General features: G+C 36.5%; 1 protein-coding gene across 1 annotated transcript; it reads left to right on the forward strand.

Moving 5' to 3' along the window:
- The first annotated feature begins 712 nt into the window (after nucleotides 1–712).
- LOC306638863 (myeloid cell nuclear differentiation antigen-like) lies at nucleotides 713–15,663 on the forward strand. Its single transcript, XM_079102276.1, has 7 exons — nucleotides 713–926; nucleotides 4,608–4,892; nucleotides 5,848–5,942; nucleotides 6,417–6,608; nucleotides 9,224–9,646; nucleotides 11,039–11,227; nucleotides 15,367–15,663. The coding sequence occupies exons 2-7, from the start codon at nucleotides 4,628–4,630 to the stop codon at nucleotides 15,496–15,498; spliced, it is 1,296 nt and encodes a 431-aa protein (XP_078958402.1). The 5' UTR covers nucleotides 713–926; nucleotides 4,608–4,627; the 3' UTR covers nucleotides 15,499–15,663.
- Nucleotides 15,664–21,310: the final 5,647 nt, after the last annotated feature.

A 21,310-nucleotide genomic window follows, 5' to 3' on the forward strand; every position in this document is an offset into this window, starting at 1 on the left:
ATATGACTGAATAAGGAGTTAAGACTAAATATTTAGAAAATTCTCATGTATCTTGAAATTATATAACACATTTTAAAATCAGCTGTGAGTTAAAAAATACATGACAAGGAATATTAAGGACAATAAATACACATCCCATAAAACTTAGGGCGCTTAGGGAAGAACAGTGTCAACAAGAAAAATCATTAAGTATCTATACTAAAAGAAGAGAAGAGTAATAAAACTGCTGTAACTTTACATCTTATAATGTTAAAAAAAGAAAGCAAAGAAAACAATAATAGTGTTTTCAAATAAAGCTGGGAAAAAATTCTATACATAGAATATCTGACAAAAATACAAAGAAAATAAATATGTCCCAGTGTTGATTTTTATAAAAGATAACTTGGTGAATGCACACATCAACTTGGGCAGTTCAGGCTCACATACTAACAGATTTTGTTCTGGGCTTTAGCAAAGAGCAGACAGAAGAGTTTGGTTCAATTACACCCCCCAAAATTTCCCCTCCCGGTTTTTTCTGTGACATTACAATTGCTCTGCTTGGTGCAATTTATGTCTCTATAAATGTTCTTCTTTTTTTTTTTTTTTTTTTTTTTAAATAAACATAGCTGAGATCTAACGGTCTGTGATTACTAAGCTGTTACAGGAAGGGCACAGTTCAGTTTCTCTGACTGAGGAAATCGAAAGCTATGAGCATTGGTAGGAGGAGTCTTGTTCTGCTTCATCTCTTCTCTCCTGGGCTGTGAGCACAGTGTGAGACACTCACAATTGCTCAAGTTATTAAGTGACTCTAGCTAGTGCTCTTTCCTGTAACCTTTGAAAACATCTTATTTTCTTAGCATTTAGGAGATCTTTTTTTTCAAGCAAAACAACAGCTGCTTGCTGAAGGTCTGAAGACCTGGACTATTGTTGAAGACAGTTCCAGGGAGGTGAGTCCTGTCAGAGCTTTCCGTAGAGACGATATGGACACCTCCCCCAAATCACAAGATTAGCAGAGGAAATCAGTTTGGGCTCTTCCGGGTAGTGGGGTGAGGGGAGTGGGACTGGCATCAGCTGCATTGAGAACAGTGACAACTGCAGTAGCTAGCTTGGTTCTCATGCTTCATTTAGAAGCATAACAGACATCTTTATTCCTCCAACACTTAGGCCTGAACAAAGGCAAGGGCATTTGACTATTGCAGATTGTAAGATATATTTTCTAAGTATTTGTTGGCATAAGTTGATAATTAAAAGAGGACTTTGATTGTCTTGGCAGTGGCAAGACAAAACAGTGGCATGAAAATTTACTACGAAATGATTTTAAGTGAAAAACACATCTCAACATAAAGTTGTATTATATGGTATTATCCCACTTTTACAAAACATAAGAAACAAACACATGGATAGAAGAAAATGCCTCCATTTCATAAACAGTTATCCAAGTGCATACTATCTTAATATTAATAAAAATATTTAACTTTTATTATATCTCTACTCTTATACCAGGTATTAATGTTAGTACTTTAGTCATATTTGGACTTCTCCCTGCTTTCTTCAAAGTCAGAGGTGAACTTCAATTGTGAGAGTTCATACGAAAGAGGTGGTGGAAATCCATTAATTTTTTTATGTATCAAAAAAGTTTTTTTTTTTAATTTACATATGCCTTTTGGAAAGCACTATCTTTTTGCAGATCCTGCTATACAAACAATTCATGTATTTTAGAAGTCTTAACATTGGTTTCAGAATTTTATAAACATTAGATGAAACTTTTTATTTAAGTTTTTAACTGTGTTAATCACTTTTTCTAATTTTTTCTAGCTTTTTACTCTTTTCAGTAATAAAGATAAGCTAAAATATCAAACTGCAATTATGATTTATCATTTTTGTATAGTTTTCTAATTTTTTTTTTTTCGTACTGTTGATTAATCCTAAGTACACTCTACCTCTGAGCTACAGCCCCAGCCCTTTTTATTTTTCACTGTGAGACAGGATCTTACGAAGTTGCCCGGGCTGACTTTGAATTTGTGATCCTCCTAACTCAGCCTTCCCAGTCACTTGGGACTACAGTCATGGGTCATCACATTCAGCTTAAATTTCTATTTTTCACTTCATGTATGTGAATAGATAGTGAAAAAAAGAGAGAGAACTATGCTGTGTATTACTTTTTATAGTCATAAGAAGAAACATACAGTGACTAGGTAAATACATGATTAGAATTCTTTGATTTTTTCTTTAGCTTGATTTTTCTTTTATCAGTGAAATTTCTGTTCTTACAATCAAGGCCCATTTATAACTACATGAAGAGATGTATTGCTTTCTTCAGAAATACTATTTGCATCATGAAACTTCTTCCAATATTTTTAAATTTTTTAAATGATCTTCTGTCAACAATCTATAGATAGGTTTTTTTCATTCAAGTTTTGAAAACTCTTAATGGGTTTAACATTTAATGTGCATTAATTTAAATGGTGTATTTTGACTGGCTAGTCAGCCACCATTATTTCAAATTGTAACACTTTTTCTATGCTTCCTTCTCCTTTTGTCCATATTTTAAAATTTATATCTGCATTTTCCTTACATTACTTAGTGAACATTCGGATCTTCATTTCACACTAATTTCAATCCACCATTTTGATCTATTTCCTCTTTCTCTTTGTTCAGTCTTATTTTTACACACTAAAGACCTAATCAAGTTAGTTTTGTACTCTTTATTTTTAAGACTGCAACATTTATTTTTTATGTTCCTATTACTGCATTATATTCATACATAATACCAGGGTTCATTTCAACTTAATCATACATACATAGAATATAATTTGTTCCACTTCAGCCCCCCAGTACTTCCTTTCCTCCTATTACTCCCTCCCTGTTCCCCTTCCTCTACTCTCCTGGTCTTTCTTCTATTTATTTGTAGTTTTTTTTTTTTTTTTTTAATTGGTACTTTATAGAAAATACATAAAGGTGAAATTCACTGTGGTGTGTTCATATGTGTACATAGCATAATGTGGTCAGTTACATTTTCTAGTTCCTCCTTTTTCCAGTCCCTGCTCCCTGCCCCCAGTCCCCTTCCTCTACTCCACTGATTTCCCTTCTATTTTCATGGGATTCCCCTCGCTTTCCTTATTTTTCTCTAGCATCTGCATATTTGACTGCATTTTTTTTTTTTTTTTTTGGCCTCATTTACTTACCTTCTTAGATACTTATTCCAAAACTGTGCTTGATAGGTGTTCTTGTGTTGCCAATCTTCCAATTGTTAACTGTTTTATTCAAAGTCAGTCAAAATTCCATTTTGGCTACCTATACATGTTATAATTTCAAAATTATTTTTTCTTCAAGTTAGATTGGCAGCACCTCTCTGAAACCCTTAGGGTCACTATGAAATTCCAAAATTGAAATACTTAAGAAAATGTACTTAATGCACACACTGTACATAGGGTTTTATGCCGACGGCCTAGTAGTATGTGCAAGACATGACTCTCACATAAAGTGAACTGATTTTGCAGCTAGACATATGCTTATTGTGCTATAGTTGAATTTTACAACATTACACATTGATGTTTTCCACTTCACATCTGATGCCGAAGTTTTTCAAGTTTTGTTTTGTTTTGTTTTTGTATTTAATAAACTCACATATTTACAACTTCAGGTTTCACATTTTTCTGATGTTTTAAAAAGTCCCCAAATATGGGATTTGGGGGAAAACACCATTAAAAATTTTTCATGCATTTTTTTTTGTTTGTTTTTGTCTGATTTTTGTCTCTTTGTTCTCCTTATTTTAAATAACTTTAAATACACAAAAAAGAAGGTATTGAATAACAACAACAACAAAAAAAAAATTCCAGAAACATGTTTTAATTTATCAGTTGCTAACATCATTTATGTTTTTAAAATTTGTTACATTATAATTGTACATAAAAGTAAGAATCATTATGACATGTTCACACATGCACACAGAATGATTTGGTCAATTTCATTCCACACTACCTTCCTTGTGCTCCCTCTTCTGCCTTGATCCCCTTACTCTACCCTTCTGTTTTCATGAGATCCATTTTTCTATTAACCCTTTTTGCTCTCTTATTTATGCATATGAAAGAAAATATTTGACCCCTGACTGACTGAGTCTGGCCTATTTCACTTAGCGTGATATTCTCCAATTCCATTCATTTACAAGGAAATGACATAATTTCATTCTTTATAATTATGACTCCACTTATGTGTCTATGTATGAAATGTGACATATACATGTATATCATATATATATATATATATATATATATATATATTAGTTTATCCATTCATCCATCGACAGACAGACACCTAGCTTGGTTCTTTAACTGAGCCTGAGGCTGACACTATACATCCTGTACTCTAAGCTTTACAACAATTGTCATTTCAAGATATCCTTTCACCACAACTACTCTTGACCTAACTCAACTATCACCATTGATAGGAAAGAATTTTTTCAGATTATCTAGTGCAGCAAGTCTCAACCAATATCCCAAATGATATAACTGGTGATTATAATTCTTTTTTGTTCTGAACACACCTATGGTCATTCACAACATGGGCATAGCTCATTTTTTAAATTTCTCTTTTATGTGTAACACTGTTGTGCTGATTTTCTCTTGTAGTCTCACCCATAATTTGAGAAATGGTGAATCAATACAAAAAAATTGTTCTGCTGAAAGGATTAGAGGTCATCAATGATTATCAATTTAGCATGCTTAAGTCCTTACTGGCCAAAGAATTAAAACTGACTAGAAAAATGCAAGATGAATACAACAGAATTAAGTTTGCTGACTTGTTGGAAGACAAATTCCAAAGTGATGCTGGAGTGAGCAAACTGATCACGGTGTTCAAAGACATACCAACACTTGAAGAACTTGCTGAAGACTTGAAAAGAGAGAAGATGAAAGGTATTTGGAAACAACACTTTCTCACTGACACTGTCCTACTTGTGCTCACCTTCCCTGACCTTGGAAAAACCCACTTTAGTCTAAGTTGGTACATCCCTTTCCCAGTTTATGGCTCAGAGGCCACGGCAACACTGGTATTTCAGATGTCAGCAAGTTGACAACCCAAGGCCTTCTCTGTCCAGTCGGTTAGTGTATTTAGAAGAGAATGTATATTTCGGTTATGAATAAAAATCAAAAGAAAAAATTGTTAATGAAAGACAGAGGTTTCAGGCACACTACCTGACAGCAGTTAGAAAAAATAACAAAAGTATAAAAATCATGGTGTAGATTTTAAATATATCCATTAACCAATTATTGCAACCAATTCATTAATACTATACCATCATCATTTTTCTCTCCAGTAACAAAGATAAGGCAACACTTTTAATGAAGACTGACCACAAAGAGACATGAACTTTTTGTCTTGTAAAATTACTGAATTAAATAAACACAAAAAAGTCAAAATTCATAATCACCATATCCCACTTCAAACATCTATACCATATTTCCTTTCACTGGTTTCTGTAATTTCAGTGTATTATATGAAAAATAGAGTCAACCAGTCAGCATCATGAACACCATGACTTTTTCAAAGAAGATAATAGGAGGACAGGATTGGGGAAGATTTGACTGAGGTATGTGGAGATCAGAGGACAGGAAGGATCAACACATTGCACAGGGGATGAGTTACAAAAGCATTGAGGAGCAGGAGGTGATGCCTGATTTATGAGTGCTGGTGTCCTTGAGCCCAGCTGAGCTAATGCAGTGGAGATAGACATAAGTATACCTAGACCCACAGCAAGAACTGAGAGGAAATAGTATGGAAAGTGCTTCAGCCATTCTACCCCATCTGCTCTGGGTTTATATGTGTTCCTTTTTAATGCATTTGTTGTGATAAGAATTAATTCTATCCCAGTAAAACAAAAAACCCCAGTGAAAAAGAAGCAAGAAGTAGGTCCTGCAACACCGACATCAATCTCAGGCAGCACAGTGAAGACTCCTGAAGCTCAGGTAAGTGTACTCCAAGTCCCACAAAAGAAAGTGCCATGGCTTTTCCACTCAGTCTCTCCATTAAACAGTTATTCATTAGTTTCCTGTCAAGGTTTTAAATTTACCATCTGCATAATTATTGATCACATGACATAAATATATCTTTACTCCTACTAAAGAGGTGTGTTAACTTGAAATCAGGTGAAAAATGTTTAGCCTGTGTTTACAAAAAAAAAATATTTTTTTCTAATTCCAAGTCAGTCCCATTCTACCACAGAGGTAACTAGAGGAATCGTGTTTACAACTCTTTCCTCTCCCTTTGATGAGACCCCTTATGCCCCCATCTTACAACTGGCCAGGGGATGGAAAGCACTCTCTCAAGTTTCCACAAAAAATTTTTATTTATAATCAACCTGTTACCTAATAGTGAAGATGTGCTATATTTCATTTGCTATTGAGAATCATTAACAGGAAAGAAAATTAAACTCTTTACAGAAAAGAAAAACCACAAGCTTAGAAAAGACTGAAACTAAAAAGAATAAGATTTCTGGAATCAAAAGGAGTAAGAAGTCTGAAGAGCAGATTCATCCTTCCTGTCCTGCAGAAGCCAGCATGTCCACGATCATGGACCATTTTCCACCTGCCCAGATGCTGGCATCAACTCCATCCAGAGCTTCCTCAACAGAGGTACAATCTTCCTGTTCCACTTTTCCTTTCTTTTCCCCAACCTAAATGTAGTCATCAGACCTCAAAAATCTGATTGCAACCTCGACTTGGAAATAACACCAATACCTAAATAGATCCACAACTTGAATACGCACACACACATACATATATATGAGAGAGAGAGACAATTTACTGCATCTTGACCTTTTGCTCCCACAGGGATACTTGACAAACAACACAATTACTGAAGCAGGTTTTCTGTCCTGTGCTGATCTCAGGGTGGGAGAAGTGTACAGCCCAGCAGAGTTAGGCACATGCATCAGTAGGTTCACTTTCTCCTGCTTCAGTCTCTTTCACATTTCTTCTCTTAGTTGAATAATCTGTTAATTTTTCTTCAACACACACCAAGTTTCCTTCTTCTTCAGAATTTTTACACACCATGTATTCCTCCTCCTGTAAAATCCTTAGGTGCCCAAACCTATTCACCCTCTGAATCCCAATATTGATATCCTGTCCTTGAGAAAGCCTGCCTGAGACTCCAACCAGACCAAGAAAAAAAATTATGGGGCTCACTTGAATAGGATCTCATTTTTTTCCCTTGCCCGTTATGACCATTATAACTAATTAATATTTGTCTTCCTACCTTTCTGTGTATTGTAAGATTACAGCAACCTTGTTGGTTCAGTAAATCCCTGTAAACCAGAACTTCCTGTGAGGCCCTGGAAGTAGTGAAATGTAAATCAGCACAACTGATTGGGCAAAATGAGGGTTATCTAATCTGGTTAAGGAGTGATAGATTTCGTGAGGCCTAAAGGATACAAAAGCAAACAGGTGAAGCATTTGCTCAGCATGGGAAGTTGAGGGATTTGGAAAAATCCAGACAAAGGGAAAACCACACACCAAGACCTGGAAAGGAAAGGATATGAACTGCAATTTGTAATGGCACGTTCATTCTTATTAAGTCATACCACTTCCAAATCAGTCTCGTTCGTGTTTTACAATGTCTGGCATCAATGTCAGTTCAAATAACACATGAAAAATCTATTTTTATTCTAAAGAGAGGGAGTATTTTTTCCAGAGTATGCATTGAAGGAAAAAGATTATGGCTAACAGAAGGAAAGTCGCAACACCATCAACGTTCTCTCTTTCTTATTTTTTCTACACAAATAACACACGATTGCTTTAGAAATTAATGAAGTGCTTACAGCCAAATCAGTCAAGCAAAAACAGATGCGTGATTTTTCATTAGTATCATCCTACCAAACTTTTTCTTTGTATTCTATCAGATATTTTTCTTCATAACTATAGAGTAAGTTTTTCCAGTAGAGTATCCTATAATGATTAGTATTTAGTTACTTGCGTTATTCATTTAACATATCAGGAATATCTTTCTAAGTCCTTAAATAAAAATATAAATGATTATTTAATGACTATATAATGTTGACATACATAAATACAATGTAATTTATCTTTAAAAAAATTTGGTAGATTGGCATTCCACTATCCCAATCCCAATGCCTCTCCCATGAACATGCTTGTACCTGTGTCCATCGGAGGTCCTTTATTTCCTTTAGAGTAGTCAAATCATTTCTTTTATATATACACTATAATTTTCTTGTCAATTTGAATCTTGTTAGTAATGCTTTTCTTATGTCTGAGTCAATACTACTAACAATGTTGCTTTGGAAAAAGTGTTCCTTGTGTTAGGGTAACTGGTTACACTAATAAAAAGTCATATCCAAGTCCAGTCACCCACAGGTGACTACTGTGCATAGTGTACCAGGGCAGAGCATTGACAACTAAATCTCTATGTACTTGAACCTCTGAAGTTCATAGTCTCTTATTTCCTCACACAATTTCTCTTATAGATCAGGCAACTTTCTCTCCATTAAAGTACTCTGCTGAAATTCAATGAGCCCAGACCACCATGGAGAAAAGAGATTGGAGTCTGTCCTTGATTTTGAGAAAGCTATCTACCATGGTTTAAGGATATGACTCTGAATGGAATACCTCTACCCAAGCTTATTTAAAATAGGAAATTTTAAGTCAGCCAGTGCCTTTCTCATTACTTATAATAGACCATTATTTCTTGGGAAGAGCTATTACAATTTGAACCCTCAAAATGGTCCTGGATATTCTAGTGGTAACCAAAAAGTTTTGACATTCCTATAATTTATGATAATCATCCTTCTCCATTTTCAACACTATTCAATTTCATTTTTTATTTTTCTTTTTTTTGGGGGGGGGAGATGTCACTTAAGTAGGTAAAGAATATACTTGAATTTGTTGTTTGTTATATTGCAATTTATAATTCAATGCTTCATAAAAATGCTTTCATCATCTCTCACCCTATAATGTTCATGCTTAAGGTCATGCTTTGCTTTGGAAAGATTACTTTGTTTCAGTGGTAGAATCCTGACTTCCATGCCTGTTGTCAGCTGTGTTATACTTCTTCTAGATAAACTATACCTCTTCATTAGCCTTTCCTTTCTCTCTAACATAGTTCTAGTACTAGTTCTAATTTTTCATGAAAGTTGCTGGGTCCAATGTTGGGATTGAGATTTTTCTCATGGAATGGTTTTTTTGTATTCCCTCCTAAACTTGTAAGTTTATTTCCCTGTGTCTGCTCAACCTAGAATCAGAAAACTCAGGCCCAATGTCATTCAGCTTCCAGAAGAAACATCCTCCACAAGGACCCAATGACAGTGATGGTGCTGAAAGCAACAGACCTGTTTGAATATGAGTCTGAGGAAGAGGGAAAAAGCAAAATGTTCCATGCTACAGTGGCTACCGAGACTCAGTTTTTCCACGTGAAGGTTTTCAGCACCAACCTGAAAGAGAAATTTACAAAAAATAAGGTTATCACTATCTCTGATTACTTTGAGTGCAAAGGAATCCTGGAGGTAAATGAAGCATCATTTGTGTCCGAAGTTGGTCTTGACCAAAAGATCCAGGTCCCCAACAGTGTGATCAAGAGAGCAAATGAAACTCCCAAGATTGATCATCTTCATAAGCAAGCACCAGGAACATTAGTGTATGGGTTGTTTATGCTACAAAAGGTAATTCCTTAAAATCATTTTTTACTTTTCTCCATCAACTCCTGAAACTAAATTTTGCTTACTGACTGAATGTTGAAACTAAGGATTCTACCCTGACTATAGAGAACAGAATAGGAAATAAGACTAGGTAACCTTTTAACATTCTATTTCCCCAAATTCCTCCAAGAAAATTCTTTGCAAAAATCTCCCTAAGAGGCCTCATTTTACTAGTTATCATTACCTATCCACAGTCACAGTGAGCAAGGACAATGCATGGCACAGATAGGTAGACTTATTCTTGTAGTCTTATTCCTTTGAACTCTATTGCAACTATATAAATCTTTACTTATTTCCTTCTTTGCTTTGTTTTTTTTTTTTTGTTTTTTTTTTCTTTCTTTTGTAGGAAGAATGGATTGCCCTAATAAGGATGAATTCTGGTTTTAACATGCATTCTCAGGAATAAATGAGTTGATTATATTCTCCTGAATGCAAAAACATTTAATAGGCAATGATCTAACCATTCAGTGATATCTGTTGTATTTTACTCATTTCATTAATAATTCGGAGTTTATTGAACAACTTAGAATCATTGTATGACATGATATTTGAAAGACAAGTTAACTCATCTAAATAAAATATGAACATTTCATTGAGATATCAATGCTCAAATTCAGGGCATTAGTATTATGCCTTTGATCAATAACAAAATTTATAAACTTTTGTGAACTCAACTAACATCTTATAAAATTAGCTCCTTTTATGACTGTATATACCTGTCTTTTAGGATTGCCTCTTTGTTTTATATTGATTATTACACCCTTTTTAAGAGACTATCCGTATATATGCAATTATAGAATTGATAAATAATAGCTTAATGAGTGAGACTCTATACAGTATGAAGTGGGGAACATAGGTTAACTGGGATAATGTTATTGGAAAAGAATAAATCAATGGAGAAGGTTTTACAGAAGCATTAGGAAGTCACTAGAACTTAACTATAAGTTAACTTGTTATATAGTTACTTGTTATATAGATCCCCTATATTCTATTGAATGAATGAACAGTGGTAACAAATGTCCATTCATATCTTAATAAACAGAAGAGTCATAGAAGTTCACTGATCCTACCGATTTCAGGTTCTCTGAAAGGAATCAAATCTGTTCCTGAGGAGGAAGCAGTTGAGACCAGGAAGAAAATTCATTGTTCTATAATTGTCAGGCAGAAAATGCCTAGAAGGAAAGCAAAAATTAGGAAACAGGCAAAGAAAAGCAAGTTTCTTTGAGAAGACCTTGCCAAGCTACATGTAGATCTATGCCTATAATTGACCTCTTACATTTTGTATTGACTTGGTCTCAAAAGTCTTTCTTAAACATATGACAGTTACTCTTCTGAAACTGAATTTTCATTTTGCAGAAAAAAGTGAATAAGAAGAACACAATCTATGAAATACAAGATAATACAGGAAAGATAGATGTGATAGGGAATGGAAAATGGCACAATATCAAGTGTAACGAAGGAGATAAACTTCGACTCTTCTGCTTCCAGCTGAGAACAATTGACAAGAAGTTGACGCTGGTGTGTGGAAGTCACAGTTTCATTAAGGTGGGAACTAGACAGAGCATTAATTTGCCAAGAGGGAAATCATTTGTTTTTTTTTTTTTTAGGATTTGGGAAACTATCTTTCTAGGGTGTTACATGAACAGTTCAGTAGGTGCAAGGATTAAATAATGTCCTTGCCCTCATATCTGAGTAGAAGATTTTTCTTGTTTTATTTTGTGTTTTTACAAATTAAGAAAATGGAGACAGGTGCAGTGATTCATACCTATAATCACTGAAACTTGGGAGGCTAAGGCAGAAGGATCACAAGTTTAAGGCCAGCCTTGGCAACTTGGTGAGACCCTGTCTCAAAATAAAAAATAGAAAGGCCTGGGGTTGTGGTTCAGTTGTAGAGTGCCCCTAGGTCCTATCCCAGTACCAAAAATTGAAAGAAAAAATATATATATATATACATATAATAAGGAAAAGACATTCATATGGGTTTCAAAAGAATATTATACTTGTGCTGATAATAAAATATCTAATGAAATTAAGAAGTCATTTTCAATAATGATCAAGAACAAGGGTTTTGAATAAGACACATCTGATTTGAATCCTGCCTTCAGTACTCGCTAGTGGACTGATTTGGGGGAAATAGTGTAATTGGTCTGCTAAAATGATGGAACTCTCCACTCTCTTGAGTTGTTTTAAACAGTACAGGAGAACATGAATATATATTATTTATCTCACTGCTAGGGCATGATGCAAAATTAGTGTACATAGATACAATTTTTCTAAACCAGGTGAAAATGACTAAGGCAAATACTCTAAAGTGTAAACTAATTCTATAAATTCTGTAGAGCTGAAACTCAGTAGATGTGGAACACCATAGGAAGATGTGGCCAAAGAATTTAAAAAAAAAAAAAGCTAGGTAAATGTACTTTTTTTGTTAGAAATATAAAATGGGAAATTCATTGTGAAAATTGCTGAAAGGTATAAGATTTTATGAAGAATACCTGATTCTTCCTACCTCCTCCAATATGGAGCTATATAGATCTGATGTACCATTCTGGAACAAAACAGCCTGAAGACTTTGGTTCTGAAAAAAAAAAAAAAAAGTATTCTGGTACCTATCTTGGAAAGACACATTAAAGAGATATTAGGTTTGGAGAGAGGTATTGTCCTCAGTCCTTGTCCTGGACAAGGTTTTTTAGAAAAAGGAAAAAGAAGATACATTGCTTTGCTAGCAAAACAGGAACAGGGGACTCTTGCACCAGGGGCTGTGATTCTGCCCTCAGAAGGAGGGGGAGATTTTAAAGAAGCTATTCAAAGGCTGAATTCCAGGTGTGCCCTGACAGGGTGTCCCAGGACACCCTGATGGTATGTTAGGATTCACTTGTTAATTTGGGAGATATTCACTTCCGAGATCCTCTGGCAGATGCCTCCTTCCTGTGGAGCACAGATAATTTAAGGTAATGGAGTTCCCTGCCCCCAGGTTAGTGAGGGGGAGAAGAGGAAAAGGAAAACTTGTCTCCTCAGATCCAGGAGGCCTATATTCAAAAGGTGAAGTGGATCAGTTACAATATCAGAAAGTGACTTCTATTATCTGCTACTATAGCAGTTATTTTTGAATTTTATAAGCTGTTTATTACATCTTTGGCATTTTGTAATTAGCAATGGCAGACGTATTCACACCAACAAAGTCTGCACACACTATACATCAGGGCTTTTAAAAAGCAGGCAGCTTGTTTACCAAGACACTGCAGGAGAATATTTTAGAATTCTGTTTAAGAAGGGGTCCTCCAAGAACCTGCATAGTGGTGAGTGGGATTGAGAAAAATAATCAGAAATTATAAAAATAAGACAAAGACTCGTTTATAAGTGAAGAGTGGGGGCATGGTGGGTGACCAGTTCTGGTAGAAACTGACTCTAACAAAGGAATGAAAGCCTACGATTTTATTTTATAGTTAGGAAAATCAAAGGGTCTCCGTGTGAAGAACTTCTTGAGATAAACAGAATGAAATGGGGGGAAATATGTTTGGGGCTTCATAGATTAAACCCATCTCTGGGTAGCTGGGATTTAAAATCATGGTTTTCTGGACTAGAGACTTCCATGACAAGCATGGAATTCCCCCTATCACCAGGAATCATCCTGCAGTGGGCATTCCCCTGGCACTTAGGCACCACAGGGTTCCCAGAAGCAGCACCACCCAGGGTTTCACAGAGTTCAAGCCAATGATTTACAAACTGCTCACAAAAAAGAGAAAGACAAATAAGGTTTAGACTAATAGAAAAAAAAAAGAGTGTCTGCAGGAAGATTATGAGATGACTAAGTGCTGATGGTGAGAAAGAAAAGATTCAAAGAATATTCGAGGATGATTCAAAGATAATGATAAATGGTGCTACAATTCACTAACGTTGAAAATGCCGGGGAAGAACATGTCTTAGGGAAAGAAAGTGTGTTGAATTTGAGCTGCCTATTGATATCCAAGAAGTATCTATTCATCAATAAGGAGATCTATAGATCTTGATGTACAGCTCTGGAACCAAACAGTAATTTTGTGCAAGAGATGTATACATTCTTGAGTTTAGAAATACATATTAAAATCGTGGGTTTGGATAATACTAGCTAAATTAAATGATATTATACTAACATTCTATTCATATTAATAGAAAATATTGAATACTCTATGCTCAGATTCGAAAACATGATGGAGCTATAGTAATTGTACCCATTTCATAGAGGTAGATACTGATACTCAGAAACTGTAATATGCCCTGACATAGCTGATAAGTGGAGGAACTGAGATCCAGCCTAGGCTATCTGGTTCTAGAAGCAGATTCTTAGGAAAGATGAATGAGAATATCAGACAGTGAAGGTGGAATCATAGAAAAGACAGGAGCAGCTGAAGATAAAGGATGCTGTAAGCACAAAAAGACAGGAAATAGACATCAACAGATTCAGAGAAGCCTTTATTCCTTCCTGGTCTCAGGTGTCATCGGGTCCACTTTCTAGATGAGAAAATGACCATCAGTTACAGAGGGGATTTTGGTTTTATAGGCAACAATGATGTAATCACTGGGAGCTGTGTACTGCAATTTTGACAGTCAGGGGCTAGTTGAACAGATTAAAACTTTAATTTAGGAGGGCAGGTGTCAAAAGGATGAAACTCATTGTTGTATGGGGAGATAAGAGTCCAGACCCCTAGGGATGAGGACTCAAATCTTGCCTATTGGTATTTGCTGTGCTTACATTTAGGACTAATTTTCAATGGGGGAAGGTAATGGTTTAGGGCCCAGAATTCAGTATCTGCCCCTTTCCCCCAGGACCCATTGTTCCTTGGCTAGTTTTCCCTTCCTCCTCTCAAGACCCGCCTCTCTCCATTTTCTTGTGGGGGCTATGTTGCAGGAATCTTATTTTCCGTAACCCTTCAGATGCTACCAATGAGAATGAAAAAATGAAAAAGAGGTCAAAGGTGAAATGGAAAATATTGAAAATAGGCAATACAAACAAGTTTAAAGAGGAGGAAGGTCAACATAGCTCATGCCAGACACGAATGACCAAGGGGATCCCAGGACCTTGGAATAACTCCATCTTAAAGCAAAAGGTGTCATCTTTTAGTGAAATAATATCTCAGCCCATAGCAAAATACATGGTTGACTCCACTTGATATCAGGCTGTCTGTCTCAGACCCAGACAAACACACTCCTACAAACCAACCCACACGAAGTTCTACCATGGGATTCTTGATAAAACTAATCAAAGCTAAACTTACATGTAAACAGTCCAAGTAGAAATATTGATAGAATCTGACACAGATATACCTTAATGCAAGAATTCGTGTATTCTACCTCTACCTGCTAATCCAGAGGATAGCCCTGAGGAAACAATTCTGATTTTCTGATCCAATCAGTGCTTCAAACTGATTAGAGTAGCACTTTCCTTGAGGAACTCCGGCCCTATTCAAATATACCCATGATGGGCATGAGGAAGTATATCTTTGCAGGCTCCAGATGATGGGGAAGGGTTCACTTAAAACTGAATAATACAGTAAAGAAGATAAGTGAGCAAAAATGAACAGCCTTTGAGAGAAAGGAAGAGACTGAAGTGGCTTATGAGATGAACAGACATTGATGGGCAACAGAAATACAGGACTTTATCTCAATTGATGGAATCTCATGTGTCTTCTTTATCTCTCTTCAAGGTCACCAAGGCCATAAAGAACAAGAAACCATGCAATGCTAATTTAAGCCTGGACATTGAAGTACAGAACCTCCCAATAAATCAATTCAGTGTCTTCAGCAGTGATAAGATTAAAGTTGAGACTTTCATGTAAACAATAGCTTCAGTAGTTATACCTAAGCATACTAAAAAGTTTTACATTTGAATTATGTTACTTTCTTTTATAAAACTTGCTTACTATTCTCCTTTGTCTAAAATTACTATTTTCATTTAAAATACTCATAATGTAAAATTTTAAATAAAAAAATCTTTAAAAGGATATCTTTCCCCAAAAGTGCCAGAAATATTCTCTTTAATGCAAAAGTGCATTGCTTGAGTGTGGTTGATTTGTGTGCTGTAAGGCACGCAGGGTGGAACACAGGTTATCAGCATTGGGATCTGCATTCTGATTGTGATTTTCAGGGCTATTCCTAAGTTTATGTAAGTTAGGCAAGATTGTACCCTGAGAAAGTATTCTGTTGATCAAAGAATAGAATTTAGGTTTCACAATTAAATCTACTCTACATGACAGTAAGTATTGTCTATAAAAATTAAATGTATAAAGTCAATGTTTAAAATATAGCTATTGTCTTTTTCTGGTGATAAAAGTGTATTATATCCACTATTATATTCAGCTTTTTTGCTGCTGTGACTAAAGACCTGACAAGAACAACTTTAAGGAGGAAAACATTATTTAGGGGCTCACTGTTTCAGAGTTTCAGTCCTTAGACAGCCAGCTCTTTTCCTTGAGGCACGAGGTGAGGCAGAACATCATGGCAGAAGAGTGGTAGAAAGCAGTATAAAGAGAAGACTAAGCTCAGCTCACCAAATATATACCCCAATGACCTGACCCCAATGACCCACCTCCTCCAACCATACCCTACCAGCCTAAAGTTGCCATTTGGTTAATCCCTATCAGGAATTAACACACTGATTGTCTTAAGGCTCTCATAACACAATCATTTCACCTCTAAACCTTCCTGCATTTTCTCACACATGAACTTTTGGGGAACACCTCACATCCAAACGATCACATTCACCATAAGCAATAATGTAATTCAATAAAATAACATGAATTGACAGTTTCCATGCTTTGAACAATATACAGCTTAAAGATAAGAGGCCCCCTAGGAGACACAAAGCAAGCTCCACAACTGTCCCAGATGCCTGGGAAGAATTTCTGCTTGCAGGCTAGTGTGCACTGGGGAAAGTGTGGCAGTCCCACTGGGCCTAGGAGAAAAATACCACTTCCCATGACACTTAAGAGCTGGCATCTTAAGAAAAGGAAGAAATACAGAGACAGTTCCCACCTATTAGCTGAGTTCTGAGTTGCACATCTAGGGATGAGAAAATGTGATGTCTACAGAGAACATCTGCTTTGGGTTGAGAACAGAACAGAAAGGTTAATGAGAAAACAGTGCTGAGAGTACAGGATGTTCCTGGAATGTGACACACCCTGTAAAACCTGGGTGTCAAACTAACAAAACAGAAAAGTTACACCTTAAGAGTGCCACAGCCACATCAATGTTTACAAGAGCTAAGCTATGGAGCCAACCTACCTGCCCTTCAACAGAGGAATAGATAAAGAAAATGTGGTGTACACACACCACACACACACAATGGAATATTACTCAGCCACTAAGAAGAATGACTTTATGACATTTGCTAGTATATAGAAGGATCTGAAGACTATCATGCTAAGTTAAATAAGTCAATCCCCAAAATCCAAAGGTTGAATAATTTTGCTGGTATGTGGAAGCCAACCCACGACACAAAGCAAGAGGAGAAGAATAAAAGTTCTGGAGAGACAAAAGGCAATGAAGGGAAGGGATGGGAGATAGGAAAAGGAAAGATAGTGGAAAGAATCTGACTTAATTTTCCTGTGTACACATATGAATACACCACAATGAATCCCACGATTGTGTACATTCATACTAAAAAAAGGGAATCAACCAACTCTAAGCAGTCAAAATTAAAAAAAAAAAAAAAAGCCTATTAGCATCACAGCCAAACTCCTGGAAACAGTGACAGAAAAAATATTTAGAGTAGTCAGAAAAGGATACTAGCAAAATAATAAGACTTGGTAAACTTCACAAGAATGAAATCTTATGTGGTATGCTTTATGACCAAAGAGAAATTAATCAATAAACAATAACAATAATTAGAAAATCCCCAAATATTAAGCACACAGCGTAGAACAAATAAGGAAAGATTCACTGAAGAGAATAGGAGGGGCTGTTTGACTGTTTTAAATTTCCCTGCATCATTCCTCCCTGTTCTCAGGCACCACAGTATGGAGATATATACCCTCGACATAAGGGAAGGGAAGAACATGAGCAGTGGAGTATGTTTCAGACCTCAGTGCCAGGCCTGTCCAACGAAACACATTGGCCAGGGGCCCACTGCCCTAGAATTCAGACTCGTACCCATGAACTAAAACACTAGGCTCTGGACAGCACCTGGCACTACCAGGGTCCCCAAACCCCACAACCATCCAAGCATCAGGCTGGCCCCTTGCGCCATAGTCATAGGCTGGTACCCACATATAGAGCCTCGAGGTCAACCTCTGTAGATGTAGACTCTAGGCATTCTTAGTGTCCCACCAGAAACTGCAGACCCAGCCTTTAAGTCCACAACAGGTTCCCGACCAATCCAGAGCCACGCTGGGCCCATAGACACAGGCTTCAGACCCATCCCAGCATCAGTTTGGTATCCATAGCTTAAGGTACCAGGCTGGCAGACAAGCATATAGGCCAGACCAGTCCCTGGAGCCCTACCCTCCAGACTGGTCACTGCAGGTCTATGATCCAGCACACTCAGGACACAGGCCTTCTCCAGAAGACACTGGGTCTAGATCTATTCCAGTAGACGCAGCACTGGATTGGTTCCCCCATAGGCCCAAGCTCCAGGATCACCTCTATGGATTCAGTTTCCAGGCCAACCCCATAGTCTCAAGACCCAGGTAAGGCCTCATATCTACTTGCACCAGACTAGAAAGTACAATCTTGGACTCTAGGCAGGAACCTAATGACACTGCTCCATGTTCACCTCTGCACCAGGTCACCCCATGGTCCAGGCCTACCCCAGTGGACTCAGCTGCTAGGCTGGCCTTTGCACACAGATCCTCCGGAACCACTTCTACACACCCAAGCTCCAGGTTATTCCCCGTGGACCCGGGACCCACACTTGTCCCAGTCAGGCATTAGGCCAGTGTCCAAGAACTCAGGCTCCAGGCTGATCCAGGCAGACCCAATCACAGAACCACTTGTGAGCTTCTTGTGTGTTGGCCACTGCCTAAGGCTTAGGAAAAGTACATATTGGTTCATCTAGTGAACTTCTAACTGCAGAGTACAGATTTGAGAGCATTTTCTGAATTTTTAAAATTAGGGTCATTAAGTTATGGGTCATCTGGTGGAAGAAACTTCAGAGGGCACACTGCGCATGCTTTGTTTTCTTATAAAAAGTAAAGAAGATTTAGAAGTCATGACCATGTTTCTCTTCTGTGTATTCTGGGTGGGGATTCTCTCTGACCTCCCTCTTCTGCCTCTCTATCCTTGACCTTAATAAGATGGGCTCAATGCATCACAGAAGCAGCAAACCCAAGTCTGTAATAAACTATCATGAAAATTCAGAGTAAACTGTGGGAGTCACACAATGTTCTACCTGATTTGCCCTATATTTTGTATTTGTTCGTTGACTCCATTTTTGGGACATTTCAAATGCAATTCTCCACAGAATATTTAATATATTTGATGTTTAATAAAAATGATCCACCAAAAGTACATATCAGTTCTTTAAGTCCTTTAAAGTTTCAATGCTCTTTCAGAATTTAAAGGCCTTATTCCTGTGGTGTTATGAGTTCATGACTCACTAGTAGTTTCTCTCAGTTCAGAAAGGAATTTATCCCTTTAATCTCTTTGGTTTGTCTAATTGCTCTGGCCAGAGTCTCAAGAACGATGTTGAATAGAAGTGGTGAAAGAGGGCATCCCTGCCTTGCTCCAGTTTTTAGGGGGAATGCTTTCAGTTTTTCACCATTTAGAATGATATTAGCCATGGGCTTAGCATAAATGGCCTTTACAATGTTAAGGAATGTTCCCACTATCCCTATTTTTTCTAGTGTTTTGAGCATGAAGGGGTGCTGTATTTTATCAAATGCTTTTTCTGCATCTATGGAAATAATCATGTGATTCTTGACTTTAAGTCTATTAATGTGGTGAATTACGTTTATTGATTTCCTGATGTTGAACCAACCTTGCATCCCTGGGATGAAACCCAGTTGATCATGGTGCACTATCTTTTTAATATGTTTTTGTATGCGATTTGCTAAAATTTTGTTGAGAATTTTTGCATCGATGTTCATTAAGGATATTGGTCTGAAATTTTCTTTCCTTGATGAGTCTCTGTCTGGTTTAGGTATCAGGGTGATATTGGCTTCATAGAATGAGTTTGGGAGGGTTCCCTCCTCTTCTATTTTATGGAATACTTTGAGAAGTATTGGAATGAGCTCTTCTTTAAAGATTTTGTAGAACTCAGCTGAGAACCCATCTGGTCCCGGACTTTTCTTTGTTGGTAGGCTTTTGATGACTTCTTCTATTTCAGTACTTGAAATTGGTCTATTTAAATTGTTTATGTCCTCCTCGTTCAGTTTAGGCAATTCATATATCTCTAGAAACCTGTTGATGCCTTCGAAATTTTCTATTTTGTTGGAGTATAGATTTTCAAAATAGCTTCTAATTATGTTTTGTATTTCAATCCTGTCTGTTGTGATATTTCCTTGTTCATTCCGAATTTTAGTGATTTGGGTTTTCTCTCGTCTTCTCTTTGTTAGTGTGGCTAAAGGTTTATCAATTTTGTTTATTTTTTCGAAGAACCAACTATTTATTTTGTCAATTTTTTGTATTGTTTCTTTTGTTTCAATTTCATTGATTTCAGCTCTGAGTTTAACTATTTCCTGTCTTCTACTACTTTTGGTGCTGTTCTGTTCTTCTTTTTCTAGGGCTTTGAGCTGTAGTGTTAGGTCGTTTATTTGTTGAGTTTTACTTCTTTTATTAAATGCGCTCCATGAAATAAATTTCCCTCTAAGTACTGCTTTCATAGTGTCCCAGAGATTTTGATATGATGTTTCTTTGTTCTCATTTACCTCTAAGAATTTTTTAATTTCCTTCCTAATATCTTCTGTTATACGAATTGGGAAAGAAGAACTCAAACTATCCCTATTCGCTGATGACATGATTATATATTTAGAGGAACCTGGAAATTCCACCAGAAAACTCTTAGAACTCATAAGTGAATTCAGTAAAGTAGCAGGTTACAAGATCAATGCCCATAAATCCAACGCATTTTTATACATAAGTGATGAATCTTCAGAAAGAGAAATTAAGAAAGCTACCCCATTCACAATAGCCTCGAAAAAAATAAAATACTTGGGAATCAATCTCACAAAAGAGGTGAAAGACCTCTACAATGAGAACTATACAGCACTAAAGAAAGAAATTAAAGAACACCTTAGAAGATGGAAAGATCTTCCATGTTCTTGGATAGGAAGAATTAATATTGTCAAAATGGCCATACTACCTAAAGTGCTATACAAATTCAATGCAATTCCAATTAAAATCCCAATGATGTACCTTACAGAAATAGAGCAAGCAATTATGAAATTCATCTGGAAGAATAAGAAACCCAGAATAGCTAAAGCAATACTTAGCAGGAAGAGTGAAACAGGGGGTATTGCAATACCAGATCTTCAACTCTACTACAAAGCAATAGTAACAAAAACGGCATGGTATTGGTACCAAAATAGAAAGGTAGATCAATGGTATAGAATAGAGGACACGGACACAAACCCAAATAAATACAATTTTCTCATACTAGACAAAGGTGCCAAAAATATGCAATGGAGAAAAGATAGCCTCTTCAACAAATGGTGC

This window comes from Sciurus vulgaris (genome assembly GCF_902686455.1).
Source record: "Sciurus vulgaris genome assembly, chromosome: 1".
NCBI classification, from domain to species: Eukaryota; Metazoa; Chordata; class Mammalia; order Rodentia; family Sciuridae; genus Sciurus; species Sciurus vulgaris.